This window comes from Molothrus aeneus, chromosome Z (genome assembly GCF_037042795.1).
Source record: "Molothrus aeneus isolate 106 chromosome Z, BPBGC_Maene_1.0, whole genome shotgun sequence".
NCBI lineage: Eukaryota > Metazoa > Chordata > Aves > Passeriformes > Icteridae > Molothrus > Molothrus aeneus.
This window is the reverse complement of record NC_089680.1, coordinates 29,311,882-29,329,162: the sequence shown is the minus strand read 5'-3', so window position 1 is coordinate 29,329,162 and position 17,281 is coordinate 29,311,882. Positions and strand designations below refer to the sequence as shown.

At 38.7% G+C, this 17,281-nt stretch overlaps 1 protein-coding gene across 1 annotated transcript in view; it reads left to right on the top strand.

The window, feature by feature from the left end:
* Positions 1-16,715, top strand: part of DOCK8 (dedicator of cytokinesis 8) — a 64,867-nt gene extending 48,152 nt beyond the window's left edge. Inside the window, exons 34-46 of the mRNA XM_066568791.1 lie at positions 914-1,066; positions 2,130-2,288; positions 3,034-3,134; positions 3,578-3,770; positions 8,353-8,496; positions 9,321-9,452; positions 11,073-11,207; positions 11,721-11,810; positions 12,241-12,477; positions 13,119-13,262; positions 14,280-14,386; positions 15,240-15,407; positions 15,999-16,715. Of these exons, the coding sequence (XP_066424888.1) occupies positions 914-1,066; positions 2,130-2,288; positions 3,034-3,134; positions 3,578-3,770; positions 8,353-8,496; positions 9,321-9,452; positions 11,073-11,207; positions 11,721-11,810; positions 12,241-12,477; positions 13,119-13,262; positions 14,280-14,386; positions 15,240-15,407; positions 15,999-16,062 (1,827 nt within the window). The 3' untranslated portion in view covers positions 16,063-16,715. The remainder of the gene's footprint in view (positions 1-913; positions 1,067-2,129; positions 2,289-3,033; positions 3,135-3,577; positions 3,771-8,352; positions 8,497-9,320; positions 9,453-11,072; positions 11,208-11,720; positions 11,811-12,240; positions 12,478-13,118; positions 13,263-14,279; positions 14,387-15,239; positions 15,408-15,998) is intronic.
* The last annotated feature ends 566 nt before the right edge of the window (positions 16,716-17,281 follow it).

Genomic DNA, 17,281 nt, shown 5'->3' with positions numbered 1-17,281 from the left:
ACTTCCAATTACAGTAATGAATTTTGTGAAGCAATTCTTATTCTCATTGAAATAGATCTTGTAGTTAAGCTGACTCTGTTCTGTATTTCATGAAGAAATCAGTCCAATTATTTCTATTACCTTTTAGGCATATAGATGTTATTTTACAAGTAAAAGTGATAAAACCATCTGCCAGCAGGCTTGTAATATAAATTAGACACAAAACAGTGAGAGAATAGACTGAAGAAAGGCTGAGAACTGGGAAATTGGTCTGCAGATTGGAAGCAATATCTTGTGTTTGCTCAGACACCTTTATCAGTCCTGTGTGTGTAGATATGGTACTGGTGCATCTGTGCTGTCTCTGATGAGAGTTTCTTTGGACAGACATCCTGCCCCCTGAGTTTACTGCCTGCTGTGTGCATTGTGTACACACTGTAAAGGAGGGTCTGGCATGAAAGCTTGGCAGTGCAAGTTTTTTCATACACCATAGGAGGAAGAACATATTGGAGGCCTGGGGAAGGGTAGGGCATTGGTGCAAAGAGCTAAAAATTGCTCCATATACTTAAGGAAGTATTTGCATGCTTCATCAATCATTACGGATTCTGAAAATAGCAAATCTCCATGCTTCTAAGAATTTTGCAATATTTGATGTTTTCAAAAACTCCTGAAGCCATCATACTCTGAGTTTATTCTGTCACTTTCTCTTTTTTCCAAAACACAAACCCTTCTTTTAAAATTCTTCTTTCTTGTAGAAAATCTTAAAAATGGAATCTGCAACATCACAGGAATCAGAAGTGTGAATAAAAAGACATATAAAATGTAGTTTTTGAAAACTTTGGGCTTTTTGTGAACCCTGTCACTTTTGTGCTCTAAGATAATCATGTTTTAATGGTTATAAATAAGAGTAATAAATGTTTTCTTCCCTTTCTCTTAGTTTGGAGATTTGCTGTTTGAAGAGGAGGTTGAACAGTGTGCTGACCTGTGTCAAAGAGTTCTCCATCACTGCAGCAGCAGCATAGATATTACACGGACTCAAGCCTGTGCCACTCTTTATCTCCTCATGAGATACAGCTTCAGCTCTACCAGTGTAAGATTTTGAGAACAGCAGTATATTTTGTGCCACCTTTTTTTGTGATCAATTGAAACAAGGACTGAAGTTGCAACAGCAAGTAGAATGCATGCAGTCACCTGGTCTGCTGTTTCACACATTTGAGCCAAGAGAAGTGCTAGAAGTGCAGGGGGAAAGTAGTTTTAATTATTGTTCATTGCATTGATTCAGGAAACATGACTCAATATCATCCTCCAATATCTGTAAATGCATCTTCAAACAGAGCAGCATTAGGCCTCTGACAGCAAAGACCATACAATGCATAAGCAATACCCTTCACCTTGTCTTTTTTCTTTCATTCCTGTGTCAGAACAACTCAGTCTAGTTCTATTCTAATGCAGTTGCAACTTCTGTATACTCCTGTACACTTGTATTATTGGAATTCTTCACCAGCTCCTTGGTCTTAGGACTAGGCTCTGATTTTTACCACGCATGTGGAGCAAAATACATACATTATGCATGTAGATTAATAATGTTCTAGCATAAAAACATATGCATTAGCATTTTGGATAGCATCTGATCTTGCACAGAATTTCCTTCACTAGTTATTACTTTAAAAGCCTTGGACATGTAAAAGTGTAAACTCTGCAGAAGGAAACTATACTGCAGGCACACCATGATTATCAGGGTGTTATGCATCACCAGTTGAAGCTCCCAGAGGCCTTTTGCCTCCGAGATTTGTTTCCAGAATGTTTTTCCAGTCATTCTTCCTCATCTATTCCTGTGTGTGGTCTGATCCACACACCCACTGGCCTGTGCAAAGGGGGAAAGGGGTGCTTCTGGCTTTCTCCTGTCTCAAAATGCATGCATATTTTAAGAAACATTCTAGCTCCAAAGTACAGACATGTCAGATTAGGGATCTTTGGCTTAAGTGGGTAAAACATGATTAGGTTTGATGCACCAGGGGCCAGTTATGTGAGCAGTGAGTCTACTGCACTCAATCTGGACAGGAGAAAGTGGGTTTGCTTCATAGAGGATGTAGATATGTGAACTGCAGTGCAGCCATCATTCTCTCATGCTTTTGTTTTTTTTCTTCTGGAAGAATTTTTCAAGAGTGAAGATGCAGGTGACCATGTCGCTAGCTTCTCTGGTTGGAAAATCACCTGAGTTTAATGAGGAATTCCTTCGACGATCCTTGCGAACCATCCTGGCCTACGCAGAGGAAGACACAGATATGCAGGCAACGCCATTTCCCATTCAGGTTAAATCTTTTATGGCATCTGTGGCTTTTATCAGGAGCTTTCACATAGGACCATGCTTGAAGCAAGTTCTAGGTCTTGGTCTTCCAAAAGCAATGAAACTAAGAATGAAGACATTATTGCATGAGTTTATGTCTAGCACAACAATAAGGGGGGAAGAAGTGATATTATTCCATAAAATAAACTCTAAAGAATTTCCCCTGAAATCACATTACAGGAGAATCATCACTTGGTTTTGAGTACAGCTTTCTCCTAGACCTCAGCAGGAACTATGCCCTCTAAGAGTTTCCCAAAATGGAATTTGATTAATTATGTTTTCAGACAAGTACCACCTGGGAAACTTCTCTCTCTTTGTCAACTTGTCAGCAGCAATAATGAAAAACATATCAAACAACCGTCAAACACTTTGTTAAAATTCTTAGAGTAACTCAGGTTGTACTGAAAAACATCTGGTTTCAGATGTAAGATCAACTAAAGCTGAATTCCATTAGCACATTTGACTTATTCAGAAATAAATAGATCAAAGGATTTCAGCTAATTTTGATTAATTAAAATATGTGTGTGTGTAAGATTTGCTATGTAAGCAGCCTTTGCTGCATTACATAGAGCTGAAGAAAACATCCTGACATTTCCTTGGGTAAAAGAGGCTTAAGGAGATTAACATCATCTGATGCAGATACTGTTTTTCCAGAGGAAAAAATAAACACCTGAGAATTGATCTTTACATTGATCTTTGCATTGCTTCAGGTAGAGGAGCTACTATGTAATCTGAATGGCATCCTGTCAGATACAGTGAAAATGAGGGAATTTCAGGAAGATCCAGAGATGCTGATGGACCTCATGTACAGGTGAATCCATTTAGAATTGCTACTGAGAAAATTCTGGAGTGAGGTGAGCTGAACTATGCATTTTAGGGACATAGCTGTGACAAACTCTCTATCTGTTCTGTTATTGCACATTTCCTTTTTGGCAGAGCTGGTCTTTAGCAGGGCACCCAGGCTGCAGTAGTGAGCACATTGCAGTGCAGCCTCTGGGAGGTGTACATAGATTTGGGCAAGGATAAGAGTCAGGAACATTGAAGAGTCTTGGATGCAGCAGTTTTACTTTCCTCATAGCCCCTCTATCTCTTGCCCAGCACCGCCTAACCATTTCTTTTGCTTTCTGTTTAACGAATCATACAGAGTAAAGACAGAAATGTCTTCTTCCATTGAACCCAGGGGAAGAATTATAAGGGTATTTTTGTTATTTGAGAAGTGATCATTCACACCTGTTTTCTGGCCTGTGTTTTCAGAATTGCAAAAGGATACCAGACATCTCCGGACTTGAGGCTGACTTGGCTGCAGAACATGGCAGAGAAGCACACCAAGAGGAAGTGCTACACAGAAGCAGCCATGTGCCTGGTTCATGCTGCAGCACTGGTGTCAGAGTACCTCAGCATGCTCGAGGATCGTAACTATCTCCCTGTGGGCAGTGTCAGTTTTCAGGTAAAAGGCTTTGCTGGCATAAGGTAGCTCTGGTGTGTGTGTTTGTTCTTGTGCTAAGCAAAGCAGAGATGCGTGCAGGGGGCAGATGTTACAATGGCAGTCTCCAGCTTTTATTTCCAGCAGTTTGATACTGTAGTCTCTCACAAGTAGAAACCCTCTATTATCCCATGCTTTTTCTAGGGCTGTTACTTATCAACTGTGACAGATGCATTTTTCAAACTTCTTTCTCATAATCTAGATAATTGGAGCTGCTCAGCTCTTTCAGGCGTGTTCTCCAATCCTTTGACTGCCCTCAAGTTTCTAACCAAACCCTTTTGACTGATGAATGACACAATCACTGCAGTCAATCCAGTATATCCAAGTCTAGTAAACATGTCCCATAAGTTCTTTCAGCATGAGCTGTAGCTCTCCCATTATCTTTCTGAAGATTTCGCTGGTTCTTTTCATGTTGTTGAGTTTTTTTACTCAGTAATAAACTGATCTTTTCCAGACAGTTTTCTTGGCTTCAGTTTTTCACCTTACGTTTCATCACATAGATGAAAGCATAAGTCTTTGTGATTAAACTTTTTGAAATGCATATATATATCCACTTATTTTATCAGATTATGCAGTTTTAGATACCCTTACCTGAACTGACTTCATGTGCAAATTCAATTATTTTAGTGCTTCTTTTCTTCATATTGTTAAAAATAAAAATGGCCAAACCCTTAATTTATTGCCATGTGTTGAAGATTTCTCTTATATCATTATTCCCTGAAACCAGTGAATTGTTGGCTGCAATGATTAAAGTAAATTGTAAATAATTTCAACTAATTAGTAGAAATATTTTGTAGAATCACCTTAGATGTTATATAGACATTCACTGTTTAGACATTATTATCTTTATTGGACTGTAATTCCTTTCTTTAGAAAGTATCAGGCTTGTGTAGTCTGGTGTTGATTCAGCCTAAGTACAATACTTTTAAGGTTTTCTTTAGTAATTTTGTATCAGTATTTCCACCATTTTGTCCTGCTGCAGTCTGATAAACCTATCACCATCTGCTCATCTTGTACACTTTGAAGAAGTAGATGATCCCCAAAGCATATTTCCTCTTCTGGAACTTCCCCAGTTTTCTAAAACAAATGGCAGCTCAGGATTCACTGCTTGAATACTCCTTTGCTTAGTTTTGTTGATCTGTTGCAGAGCATATTTTGTTGCCAAAATGAGTTTGAAATACCTAACTAATACTAATACTTGGTGCATTCACCATCCCTTGATAAAACCACAGCCACCTGGAGCTTTCCCTTTCAAAACAGTAAATGTGAACATGATTGAGCCACTTGGCATTTTCCATTGAATTGTTGGGCATTAGTATTTTCAATACCACCTCAGCAATTAGGTGATGGACAAGTGTTTATTCTTGATTTTCTTTAGAATAAAGATAGCTTTATGATAGTTGTTTTTAATGGTTAAACTTTTGGCCATGAATTTATTCTTCTGCCATTTTGCATCCCTTATCAGTTTTGTATATCTTCAAACTTCTAACTTCCATGCGTTACTTCTATTTACCGTTCTTTTCTTTCTACTTGTTAGATACTATCATCATTTGGATATAAGTGAAATCTGCATTCCCTCCCCAATGTCATCCTGATCCCAGGCTGCCTTGAGTGCTTGCAAGCTCACACACTTGACCCTAATGCAATTCCTCCCTCCATTGCTCCTAGATTATGCAGGTTGCTATAAATGGATATGTTTTCATTTATGTTAAAGAATTGAAGTCTATTGTGCAAGGCAGTAAGCAGGCAAAAACTTAGGAGTTTAAAAGCAGCAAATCAATTTCTCTCATCAAAATGCTTGTGTAAATACATACTTTCCAAAGACACAGTTGCCTCATAAGACAGAGGTAATAAAATGCCCTAATGACAAGAACCCAATTACATAACTCTTTATCTGACAGTACAATTTTCAATTTCAGTTTACTCGATAACAGTAATTATAACTATAATAACCCTTTGCATTTTTATATAGCCTTTCAAGAAAAGTTTTCCCATTCTTTACAAACAGGTTTATGTTTTTTAGCACCTGTGGAGATCTTATTCAGATGACTTTGTTAAAAGAGGGAAACACTATGCAGACTAGCTCAGCTTCAAGTGTGGTTACAGGTCTCACTCACTGACTCTGTGATCATTTCTTCATTTGGCTCAGATATGAGATCAACTAATAGTGGTGATGTGCATTTAGATGTGGAATTGAGGGTGATAATGATGTGAATAAAAATATTATTCTTCATGAGCAGAAGTATTATCTCCTCTTTACAGATGAGTAAAATGAGTCAGCAAAGCATCAAATCAGTTCTGGATTTGATATTCTGCAGTGTATCTGTTAGCATCCAGAAAACTGGCTGTCAATAGAGTAATACTTTTCCTTATATTGTACCAGACATAAAGCTTCCCTCCATGCAATCAAAACTATCTCTCAAAATCAAAGTGAGGTAACTTTCAATGGAATTCCATTTGACTTAATTCATGCTTACGCTAAATTTCCTTCACAAGCAGTAAAGCAGAATTAGTGAGAGTATGAAGTGCATAGGGACTGACTTTAAAGCACTTTCTATTAACATAGACCTAGTGTGTGTCTCTACCTGCTGAGGTACATGGCTCAGCAGGTAGAGCCTGGCCTCTTTGGGCATCTAGGTTGCAGGCTACCCTGGCCTTATTTAACATGGTGATGAGGGCTGGAGATCAGAGGGGTTTTTGAGTTCACAGAAGTACTTATTTTCCTTAATGAAAACTAGGCTTGTGAAATTCAATATAATTGATTATAAAATATATTGTGATTTATGTATTGCCTTTATTATACAAGGGATATGTAAAATTATCCAATATGAAAGGTAGATCAAGGCTTAATTTGGTTGAGGCTTGTCCACTTTGCAGAAGATCATGCAAGCCCCAGAAGTATGTCATGCAGGCTCTCTCCTCCTAGAGTACATGGACTGTAAAACATGGAAATACATTCCTGACATTAGTTATTAGAGGCTTAAAGGTGGAGAAGGGATAATTGGTATCTGTGACTTTCTCGTTACTTTTGTATATAAATCACTTCTCTAGACTCTCTTCTCTTTGCTACAAAAGGAAAATAAAAAATAATAAAACTTTTTTAAAGCCACCAGAGTCACATCAAAACAGTCCTTAACAGCTACTGTTACAGAAAAGGAAAACCTGAAATTAATCTGCATGGCTTGTGAGTTTCTGCAAGTATGTGCTAGAGAACCTAAGTCTGGTTGAAGTCACTCTCCTCAATGGGACTAGTCGGTAAAAAGTGGTTTAGGTGTGCTAAATGTGCTGTGGTTCTTCCTCTGGCCAAAATTCAGATGTATTCTGAACTCCTATGAATTCTGTTCTAAGGCTACGCTCACCCTTCCAGTGGTGCTGATGTGATGTGCAGACTAGGCAGTGTAATGGCAGCATGGCTGGAGTAAATTTCACCCATGGAGTAATAAATACATCCATAAAACCCATGGGGGGAAGCCCAATGCTGCTAGTGGTGTGTGGTGCCAATTCTTTATCTGAAATCTGATCAATAGTAACAGCCCTCAGTGTCTCTGCTATTTTATAAAGATGCCTTTAAGGACTCAGCTAGCTAGCCAGCTGGCATCCATCCTGCACTCAGACAGATTGTCATTGCCAGTTTCTGCTGAAGTGAGACACTATGACACTAATTTAACTCCTTTTAATTAATAGAAAATCGAAGCTTAGCCTTTCTGCTGCTGCTGAAAGTTACATATGCCAGTCCTATACTAGATGTACACATATTTTGCTGTTATTTTGTACGTATTTCTATATTTTATAAAATTTTTAATGTTGATGCCACACAGTGTCATATATTCAAAGAAGTCCTGAAGAACTGTTGTAGACATGTTATTTCATGGTTATTTAGGGTCTTAAGAGAGTGACTTCATCTAGTTTTATTTAAATGCACAGTGAGATCCATAACATTAACAAGAAACTGAGTAAATACTGGAAGTTTGAAGTGTAGTATGGCGGAGGATGAACCAGGAAGAAGCAATCAATTATTGTGGTTTTTTGAGTGATGTCGTCTGTGTCCTACTTCTCCTCTGCTTGGAAAAGGTGAATAAAAACTTCTCCTCTGCTTGGAAAAGGTGAATAAAAAGTTCAATTTATTCAAGCAGATGGCAGAAGGTCTGGAGTGCTGTTTGGAATTTCCCACTCCTCAGTGCCAGCACTAGGAAGGGCACATTGCTTGTGACTCTAGTAGTATTGGGGGTTAAGCTCACTGCAAGCTCCATGGAAATCCAGCCACCAGAGAAGAGCTAGTTTGACACCTACAGGAGTCTGCATTTTAAACCTGAGGCTAGAAAGAAAATTCATGATTCTTACAGCGAAACTCCTGATCTGCCATCTATGGAGATTTATGATGTTACTTTCACTTCTAAAAACGAATGTAACTATGTGTCCCCTGGTTGCAACTGAAAAAACTCATTCCTCTTCCCATCATGTAAATATGTTGAAACAATTTCTTCCTCAATCCTTGTTATGTACTGTTGATTTAGGTTTTTTATTTGTGTGCTGTGATGTATTTTAGAACATTTCATCCAATGTGCTGGAGGAATCTGCTGTTTCAGATGATGTTTTGTCTCCGGATGAAGATGGCATATGTTCTGGGAGGTATTTTTCAGAAAGTGGACTGGTAGGGCTGCTGGAACAAGCTGCAGAGCTCTTCAGCACGGTGAGTGAGGACCAGAATCCCCAGGAGGGAATGGATAGTGGGCTACCTAAGCCAGATCCACAGCTTCCTTTCCTGCACATGAGGAAACAATGTAGTACTCCTAAACCAGGCATCACAGACCTGCCACAGTCCAAATAACAAGAGGACACATCTTTGGCTGTCCCATTACTGCCTCAGTCAGATTGATTAACCTAGGCTTTTTCAGCCTAGCTCAGCCACATACCCACCTCTACTGTGCAGACCACAGGCAACATCAACAGAAAGTGATTGTCTTGGGCAGGAACCAAGACTTTCAGTTGATATTATCATGGGATAGTACATTTAAGAAAAAGATTTTGCATAAAATATATATTTTAGGAGGCATGTGAGAGTTACTCCTATACTTTTACAAAGCATACAACCACTAGCCTCATAATCTACACTTACTATGTAAGGACTTGTGATTTAGCATCTCCAAAGGTATCACTTGGGTCCCTTTGTCCAGACATAGCTCTGTTTGCCTTGAACCATACATGACAAACAAATCCATTTCCTGCTGCTAGCCTGAATTTCTAGTTCTTGTAGCCTGAGGTAGAAACCAGGGCTTTACACAGGAATTTGATCAGAGATCCAAATTACACCCAGTTCATTCTTTGCTGTTCAGAATGGCCCATTTCCTATTACTAGTTTTCAGAACACCAAAACAAGCAACATAGGAGATTAACAGATGAGTCCCATAAGTCTCCTTTTCAGCTAAGCCATTGATGGAGATATAGTTTCTTTTCAGAGTGCATGAAGACTCACTTCATTTCTTCCTTTTTTTTTTCTTTTTTTTTTATTCAAAGGGAGGTTTGTATGAAACTGTGAATGAAGTGTACAAAATTGTCATCCCCATACTGGAAGCACATCGAGACTTCAGGAAGCTCACCTTGACACACAGCAAGCTACAGAAGGCCTTTGACAGCATTATTAATAAGGTACTTTTGAGGCAAGGCACTGCTAGCAAGACACATTGCTGGATTGCACTATTTGTTTGAGACTGCTGTTAATAAAACTGTTCATGTGTGTATTGGGTTTGTGTGGCCAGGTTTTGATAGTGGAGGGGGAGAGTTTAAAGAGGGATGTCAGTGAGAAGCTGCTAGAAACTTTATCCATGTCCAACAGAGCCAATGCCAGCTGCTGGCCAAGGCTGGCCAAGACTGAGCCCATCAGTGACAGTGGCAGCACCTCTGAGATAATATATTTTAAAAGGGAAAAAAGTTACTGGCCAGATGTAATTGTGCTCAGAGGAGAGACAAGTGGAAAATATGTGAGAGCAACAGCTCTGCAGACACCAAGATCAGTGGAGAAGGAGGGGCAGGAGGTGCTACAGGTGCCAGAGAGAGATTCCCCTGCAGCCCAAATGCAGCCCAGGGTGAGACAGCTGTGGCCCTGCAGCCCATGGAGATCCACAGGGGAGCAGAGACCCACCTGCAGCCCATGTAGAACCCCATGCCAGAGCAGGTGGATGCCTGACAGAAGGCTGTGACCCCATGTAAGGCTGGCAGGGAGAAAGGGAGGAACCACAGGCTGGAGCAGAAAGACTCCAACCCTCAGCAGTGGGAGAAACAACATGTGGTGAACATGCCCCCTGTTTCCCATCTCCCTGGACCACTGGGAGAGAAGATGTAGAGCCTAAGGAGAAAGGGGGAAAGGTGTTTTTAAAATTTGTTTTACTTCTTGTTATCCTGTTCTGAGTTTGATTGGTAATAAATCCAGTTAGTTTTCCCAAGTCAACTGTGTTTTGCCCATGATGGTAACTAATTTGTGATCACTCCCTATCCTTATGTCAAACCATTCATTATCTCTCTCCTGTCCAGTTGCAGGGAGGGATAATACAGTGGCTTTGGTGGGTACCTGGCATCTTGCCATGATCAACCCACCAGAATTTGAAATAATTCCATTTCCTTTTTTCAAATAAAAGCTTCCATGTGCTTGGGTCTATCTACATAGTCTACAGTGTAAAAAGGCTCTCCATACCAAAAAAGCAGAAATTTATATAAAATGGTCTTAGCTGAACATGTCTGTGTCCACCTGGCCACATCTGTTTAACAAAAATAACTTTATTCTAAATTCACTAGTGTTTTCAGTTATAAAACTGAAGAGTGTTTATATTTATAAAACATATTTCATAAATGTGAAAACCCATCTAATTCTCAGCACTCATACTCTCTTCTCTTTCTTCAGAAGAACCTTATTGCTGAGCCTAATCCGTTTCAAATTCATATCAATTTTCATTGCAAATTTGCAAAATTTTAATTTTCTTACATGTATTCAAAGGAATTTAAAATTAATAAGATATTTTGTTCTATACAACCTCCTTCATGGTCCGCTTAAATTTTAAATTAGATTGCAGTCAAATGTTTACTTAGTTCTATGCTTTCTCTTCTGTGCTTCTATTGCATCAGCACTGATGATATATAGAAGTGGCTTTGAAATGATGAAAATGTAGGACTAGTGAATTCTCTCATACATCAGTTGAGGGGAAAAAAAGGCTTCCAAATACTGCAATGTCCACATAAAGCAGTTGTAAATTTCCTCTTCTCTTTATCAATTAGGGACAGAAACGAATGTTTGGAACTTACTTCCGTGTTGGTTTCTATGGATCAAAATTTGGGGACTTGGATGAACAGGAATTTGTTTATAAGGAGCCTGCAATTACAAAACTCCCTGAGATTTCTCACAGATTAGAGGTAAGGAAAAATATTATGTTAACAGGATCTCAAATGGTATATTTTTCAATTAATCCACACAGTCCTAATATTGTCATTGCTGTATAAAAAATCAGTAACAAACTGATTTTTACCATAGATTATTTCCTTAGTGCATATCCTTTCCACAGTATCCCTTTTTAAGCATAATTATGTAAGTGATCCATTCTTTTGCAGCTATGTCTCTTACAAGCAGGCCTGTAAAACATTGAGTGATTTTGAGCATGCTAGATATTTGCTTTGGTATTTTTTCAGCTTTTTTATGAAATTGCTATGTTCCCTTCTGATTATTTAACCTCAAGTTCTGTGATTGTCTGAGCAACTCACAGTGATCTTTGTCAGAAGATGCCTTACCCTGGCCAGCTGTGGTTTGTGGAGCAGTATACTGACTGTACAGAGCCCAGAAATCATCATGGGTGTCACTCCTTTCTCCTAGAATTGCATTAGCATTGCATTAAGGACTAAAATTTTGGGATAATTCTGTTTCCTTTCTAGGGATTTTATGGCCAATGTTTCGGGGAGGATGCTGTGGAAGTGATTAAGGACTCTGCTCCTGTAGACAAAAGAAAGCTGGATCCCAATAAGGTAGGGAAAGTACTACCAAGAGGGTTGAGTGCTTTGTCACACAAGAGAAATGGGAAGAGAAGGTCCCTTTGCAACTTTTATGCTCAAACATTAAGGCACTAAAAGAAACCACCCAGCTTGGTATCTCTGTGCCCAGGGGTATTAAAGCCTCGGTGACAGGCTTAGCATGGTAGCTTGTCACAGAGTATAGAAATTAAAAGTTCTGGTCTCTGGTCCCTGCCCTGGTTCTGATCCCCAGGGTTAAGCTGTGCCTTCCTAGATGCAAGTTTTGTTAGCTCTGAATAAGAAAATGACCCCTGAAGTATTTTCAGCTCTTTGCTTTTCCAGACCTTCCTTAGGAAGTGTGTACTGTGGGATACTTCACATGCGCCATTGCTTTTACATTCCTCGGGTTGTAAAGTACTGTAATGGTTCTTCCCTCTTTTCTTAGGCATACATACAAATTACTTTTGTGGAGCCCTATTTTGATGAGTATGAGATGAAGGACAGAGTTACTTACTTTGAGAAGAACTTCAACATCTGCCGGTTCATGTACACTACGCCTTTCACTATGGATGGGCGTCCCAGAGGAGAACTCAGTGAGCAGTACAAGAGGAACACCATCCTAACCACAATGCATGCTTTCCCCTACATCAAAACTAGAATTAATGTCATCCAAAGAGAAGAGGTAATTGGGTTTTGAAGACAGATCTAATTTCTCAAGGACTGAAGGAGTCTCTGGGTGGGAAGATTTCTAAATTTATGCTTGGCAGAAAAAAAAGAATGCTGAATTTGTCAGACACTGCTCTTGTAAACAGGACTATCACAGAAGGGACAGACAAGGCAAGATAGAGATATACTATGGAGAAGAGACGAGAGCCAATGTACATTCTTCTTTTGACCTCCTAGCTCTAATGCTGTGTAGGAGGATATGTGGAACTCTGTTTGTAGCTATACTTCCAGCTGATAAGGCAGAAGTAGGATAGGAGTACAGTCAGAGAACTAGACTGGGCTTAGGGCTGGTTTAGAGACAGGGAAGCTTTATACTGTAGAAAGTACAACACCATTTCAGGCATGAAGTAACTTAGAATAAGAATGAATTTATGTGAACAGTAGGTCTGATTCACACCCTATTTCTGCAAATGGTAAGATGTCTAAGATCAGCTGCACTGTCTACCAAGATGACCATCTACCAAGTTAGACTGAACAGTGTTTCTGGGTTTCACAACTACTGCTTTTGAAACAGGAGAATGATATTGTTGTATTTAGAACAGGTCAGCTGCATGCATGATTCAGGTAATGAACCATCTTTTCTTCCCTTTCCCTTAGTTTATTTTGACACCAATTGAAGTTGCTATTGAAGATATGCGTAAAAAAACGCAGGAACTAACTGCAGCCACCAACCAAGAACCACCAGATGCCAAAATGCTCCAGATGGTTTTGCAGGGCTCAGTTGGAGCCACTGTAAATCAGGTAAGGGATCCAAATAAGCCAGATGAAGTGTACTTTTCTGACTGTGCATTCTTTTTTGCACTCCTACTTCTTGCATTGGAAGAAGTACCTCTAGTCAGACACATTTAGTCACTGTGTGTATTTAAGCTTCATCCCTTGATATTTAGTCACTATATACTGTTCATTACCTATGTTTTTGGTGAAAGTGTTCATAGGAAGCACTGTTCTGGCTGTAGGTGCAGAAACTCATAGAAGTCTTGTGAATGCATCCAAGGATTTTTCATTTCTAGCATGCTAGCCATCTCAGCCATTTGGTTCATTCCAGATTTATCCTTGGGGAATGGGAATAATAATAACAATTTTCCTGTAGAACCACCACAAACTCAGTCTCATGGAAATCAAATCAATATATGAAGTCAAGACCTGAGTGCCCCAAAGTAAAGCTGAGATACAATAGGTATAACATAAACATACACACTAAAAAAAAGCCCAAGAAATTAAAAGAAATTAAAATGGAATGCTGAAGCCATGGCTGAGCAAAAACAGTGTTATGCACAATTTCACAGAGTTTGGAGTTTTCTTCTGAAAGCCTAAATGCTCTCCATTTCCAACCAATGCATGTATTATGAAATAATGTACTGTTATAAGCTTTGCAAAGAGTGATCTTTTCCAGCACTGGGTTTATTGCCTGAAGGTCTTGTAATACACACACAGGAGCTGTGTTTCTCTAATATAACCAGGTTTGTCACTAGAGTGTCTCAGCTCCTCTCTGCTGAGCAGAATTTGTTCCCTTTGTTGTGGAGTTGGAGGAGGAATAATAACAAGAGAGGATAAGATATGATGGGCAAAAATTCTGCTTGCCAAAGGAAATATTATGGGGGAAAGGGAGCTAAAATCCATCCTGTTATGGTAACAGTGCATAGTTTTATTTTCTTTCATCATTGCACTCATGAAATAACAAACAGCTTTAAACAAATGTGTGTTGTGTTTTCAGTCTAAGCAGGTGGGTTTAACATTTTCCTGTGTTATTTTCATAAGGGACCACTAGAGGTAGCGCAAGTGTTCCTGGCTGAAATTCCAGCAGACCCCAAACTTTATCGACATCACAACAAGCTGAGGTTGTGCTTCAAAGAGTTTATAATGAGGTCAGTAAAACAAAATTGAAATGCTGAATTGCATCAATACATTCAATATCAGCAATACTGCAACGATAATATGACTGAGTAATTGCCTATGCAAGTTAGCATCATGAATCCTGGCATCTCACACCTTGAGCATTCAGGCCACACTTGTTATTTCTGCTTCACATGAATGCTTAGGTAGGCATTGTGTTCTCAAAGGGAAGAAATGTTAACACTCTACACTAATAATGTATAAATTAAGATCTTCCATTTGTTTTATCTTTCAACATCTTATAGAAATCAAACATTTCAGACTATTGCCTTGATTTGATTTTTAATAAAATGACATTCTTACTTAGAAAGCTGTTTACAAGAAAACCACATCTGTCAAGCCGACACAGTGATAGTGGCAGACACGTCCTTTGCCTTAGATACATTTGTAAATCTCAACAAGAATATTCACATAGGAAGATACTCATCTCCTTAGTCCTGACTATCCTCCTTGCTGAAGGATATGTTTGAGTTAAATAAAAACAAGTCTTATGCAGAAGATACAGCTTCTAAATATTGCTATTGCCAATTTATCTCTTTATACAGTAAGTAGGCAGCTACATCAGTATTCTGCAGTCATCAAATTTGCTTTCTATTAGTTCACTCATGCTTTACTAATTTCTTTAAAATATCATCTCAGTTTATTTACTTGGGAAAAACAGAACTTTCTTATTAGTTCATTGTCACTTAAGTCTTGACCAGAGGAACGCCTAGACTAAAGGAACTGGATTCTTGTCCATTTAAATTACCTAACACAAAATGAGGGAGTTTAACAAAGTAGATTATATATATATGTCATGTATTTTTTTTCTTTCCTTTTGTCTAGGTGTGGTGAAGCAGTGGAGAAAAACAAGCACCTTATTACTGCTGATCAACGGGAATATCATCAGGAGCTCAAAAGAAACTACATGAAACTGAAGGAGAACCTTAGACCCATGATTGAGAGGAAGATCCCAGAGCTGTACAAACCTGTAGTGAAAGTCCATAGCATAAGGTATAGTTAAACCATAGGACAGGTTATCTGTTGTGGCTATAAAAAATATGCCATTTTTTGCAAGGAAGAAAGAGAGTTGTACTGGCAGCTAAAACCAAGCTGGAATGTACACTGCCAACTCTATTACTGATTAAAGAAATCTGCTGACTTCCACTGGAGATCATTGTAGTGTTAGCTGCGTTTCTCAAGTTCTGCATTGTGGGGGTAGAGGATTTACGTAATTTCAATGCATTGTTAGATAAGACTTCCCTCTCACCCTAACAAATTTACTGGAAATATCTTGCGATTTTTCAACCTTTGAAGCCAGAAAGGAGGTAGAACAAGTATGGCACCATGTGGTGTTGGGCAGCATGAAGTCATCCTTTCACTACAAAAAACAATCCTTTTTATTCATGAGTCTAATGTTCTTTGATTATGACTATATGTTTCTTCACAAAGCCACTGTGTCTAGCTTGGGGTGGGAGAAGAAGAAATGACAGTGCTGACCTGCCAACACATAGCATGTTTCAGCTGAGCTCCTTTTCACAAGATAGGTATTTCTGTGATTGTTTTTCATTTGCCAACTCTATTTATGAATCTGTTTCATTGCAGGGAATCTTTTCGTAACCACAGTTTTAGGAAATACGATACCCAGACTTCTTCCCAAAGCACATAAGAACTAGCTGCTTTGGCCAAGGAAGAGCTTCATGCTGCAAGACAGAAGTGATGGAGTATTTTTTCCACATCTATGAAATCAGAAATCTCTTACAAGACAGCATGTGCACTTTCTGGACAGCATGCAGAAAAGCATTTATACAAGATCACCGAATGAAAAATAGGGGATAAATCCTAACCAAGCACGTATGCCAAGGGCTTGGAAAGGAAGGGGATGCTTTTAGATACTTTTGTATATATTGTACAATAATGGCCTAATGCAGAGGGGTGGACCTTGGAGTGGTCAGTGGCATGAAGCCATAACTAGGTAACAGACATAGAACTGTGTAGTTTGATTGAGGTGAATCCAAATAACATATCTAATAACAACAAATTATATATGTTTATAGTCCTTTTTCAAGACAGCATTTTTCCATGTGTTTTTGGCAATGAAGCACATTCTGCAAGTTAATCACGTGCTTAATTTTTGTTTTAATGAGGAGAGACATGGTTACCTGCTCAGTGTTTGCTGAGCTGGCGCTCTAGGCAAGGATAATTTCCTCAGTCAGTTTCTGAACAGATTCTTGGTCATGGCCCTTAACTGCAGGGAGTTCTGCACAAGTTTTCTCAACCATAGTATGAAAATCAAGAAGTAGTAATAGATAGTTCATATAGATCTTCTAAATTTTTTTCTAAGTATAGGGATATGCAGTATAGTGACTTGACATGCAGTTAGTAATATGTGACATATTTAGCAGAGCTAACAGTAATAGTTTAAAAAGAAGATGCTAAGCTATGAGTGATTCTTTATTACATAAAGCTCTTATGTAGATAACCTTATCCAAAATTAACTACAGAAGCTCACAATGGGGATTTCTTGCAAATCACTTGACTCAGGCTTTACTGCAGTTTAAGAGAAATTAGCACATAATTTATAATACCAAGTGCTTGGTATTTTTTGAGTCCTAAGCAAATATCTTACTGAGTAATCTTTATAACACTTCTCTTAATTGTGGAAATGTTATTACAATTTTGCAGATGAGGATGCAAAGAGAGAAGATAAATTAGGACTTTGGAACTCATTTAGGACTTTTGGAACTCCTTTAGTGAGGCAGTGGAAGAGCTACAATTTTTATTGTGACTATGCTTGCCACAGAATGTTTGTGTTTTGAAACAAAGATATGTGAAAGCATTGTAAATATTACTTCCTCTCCTGCAGCTCTTCTATGTTTTGGAAATGT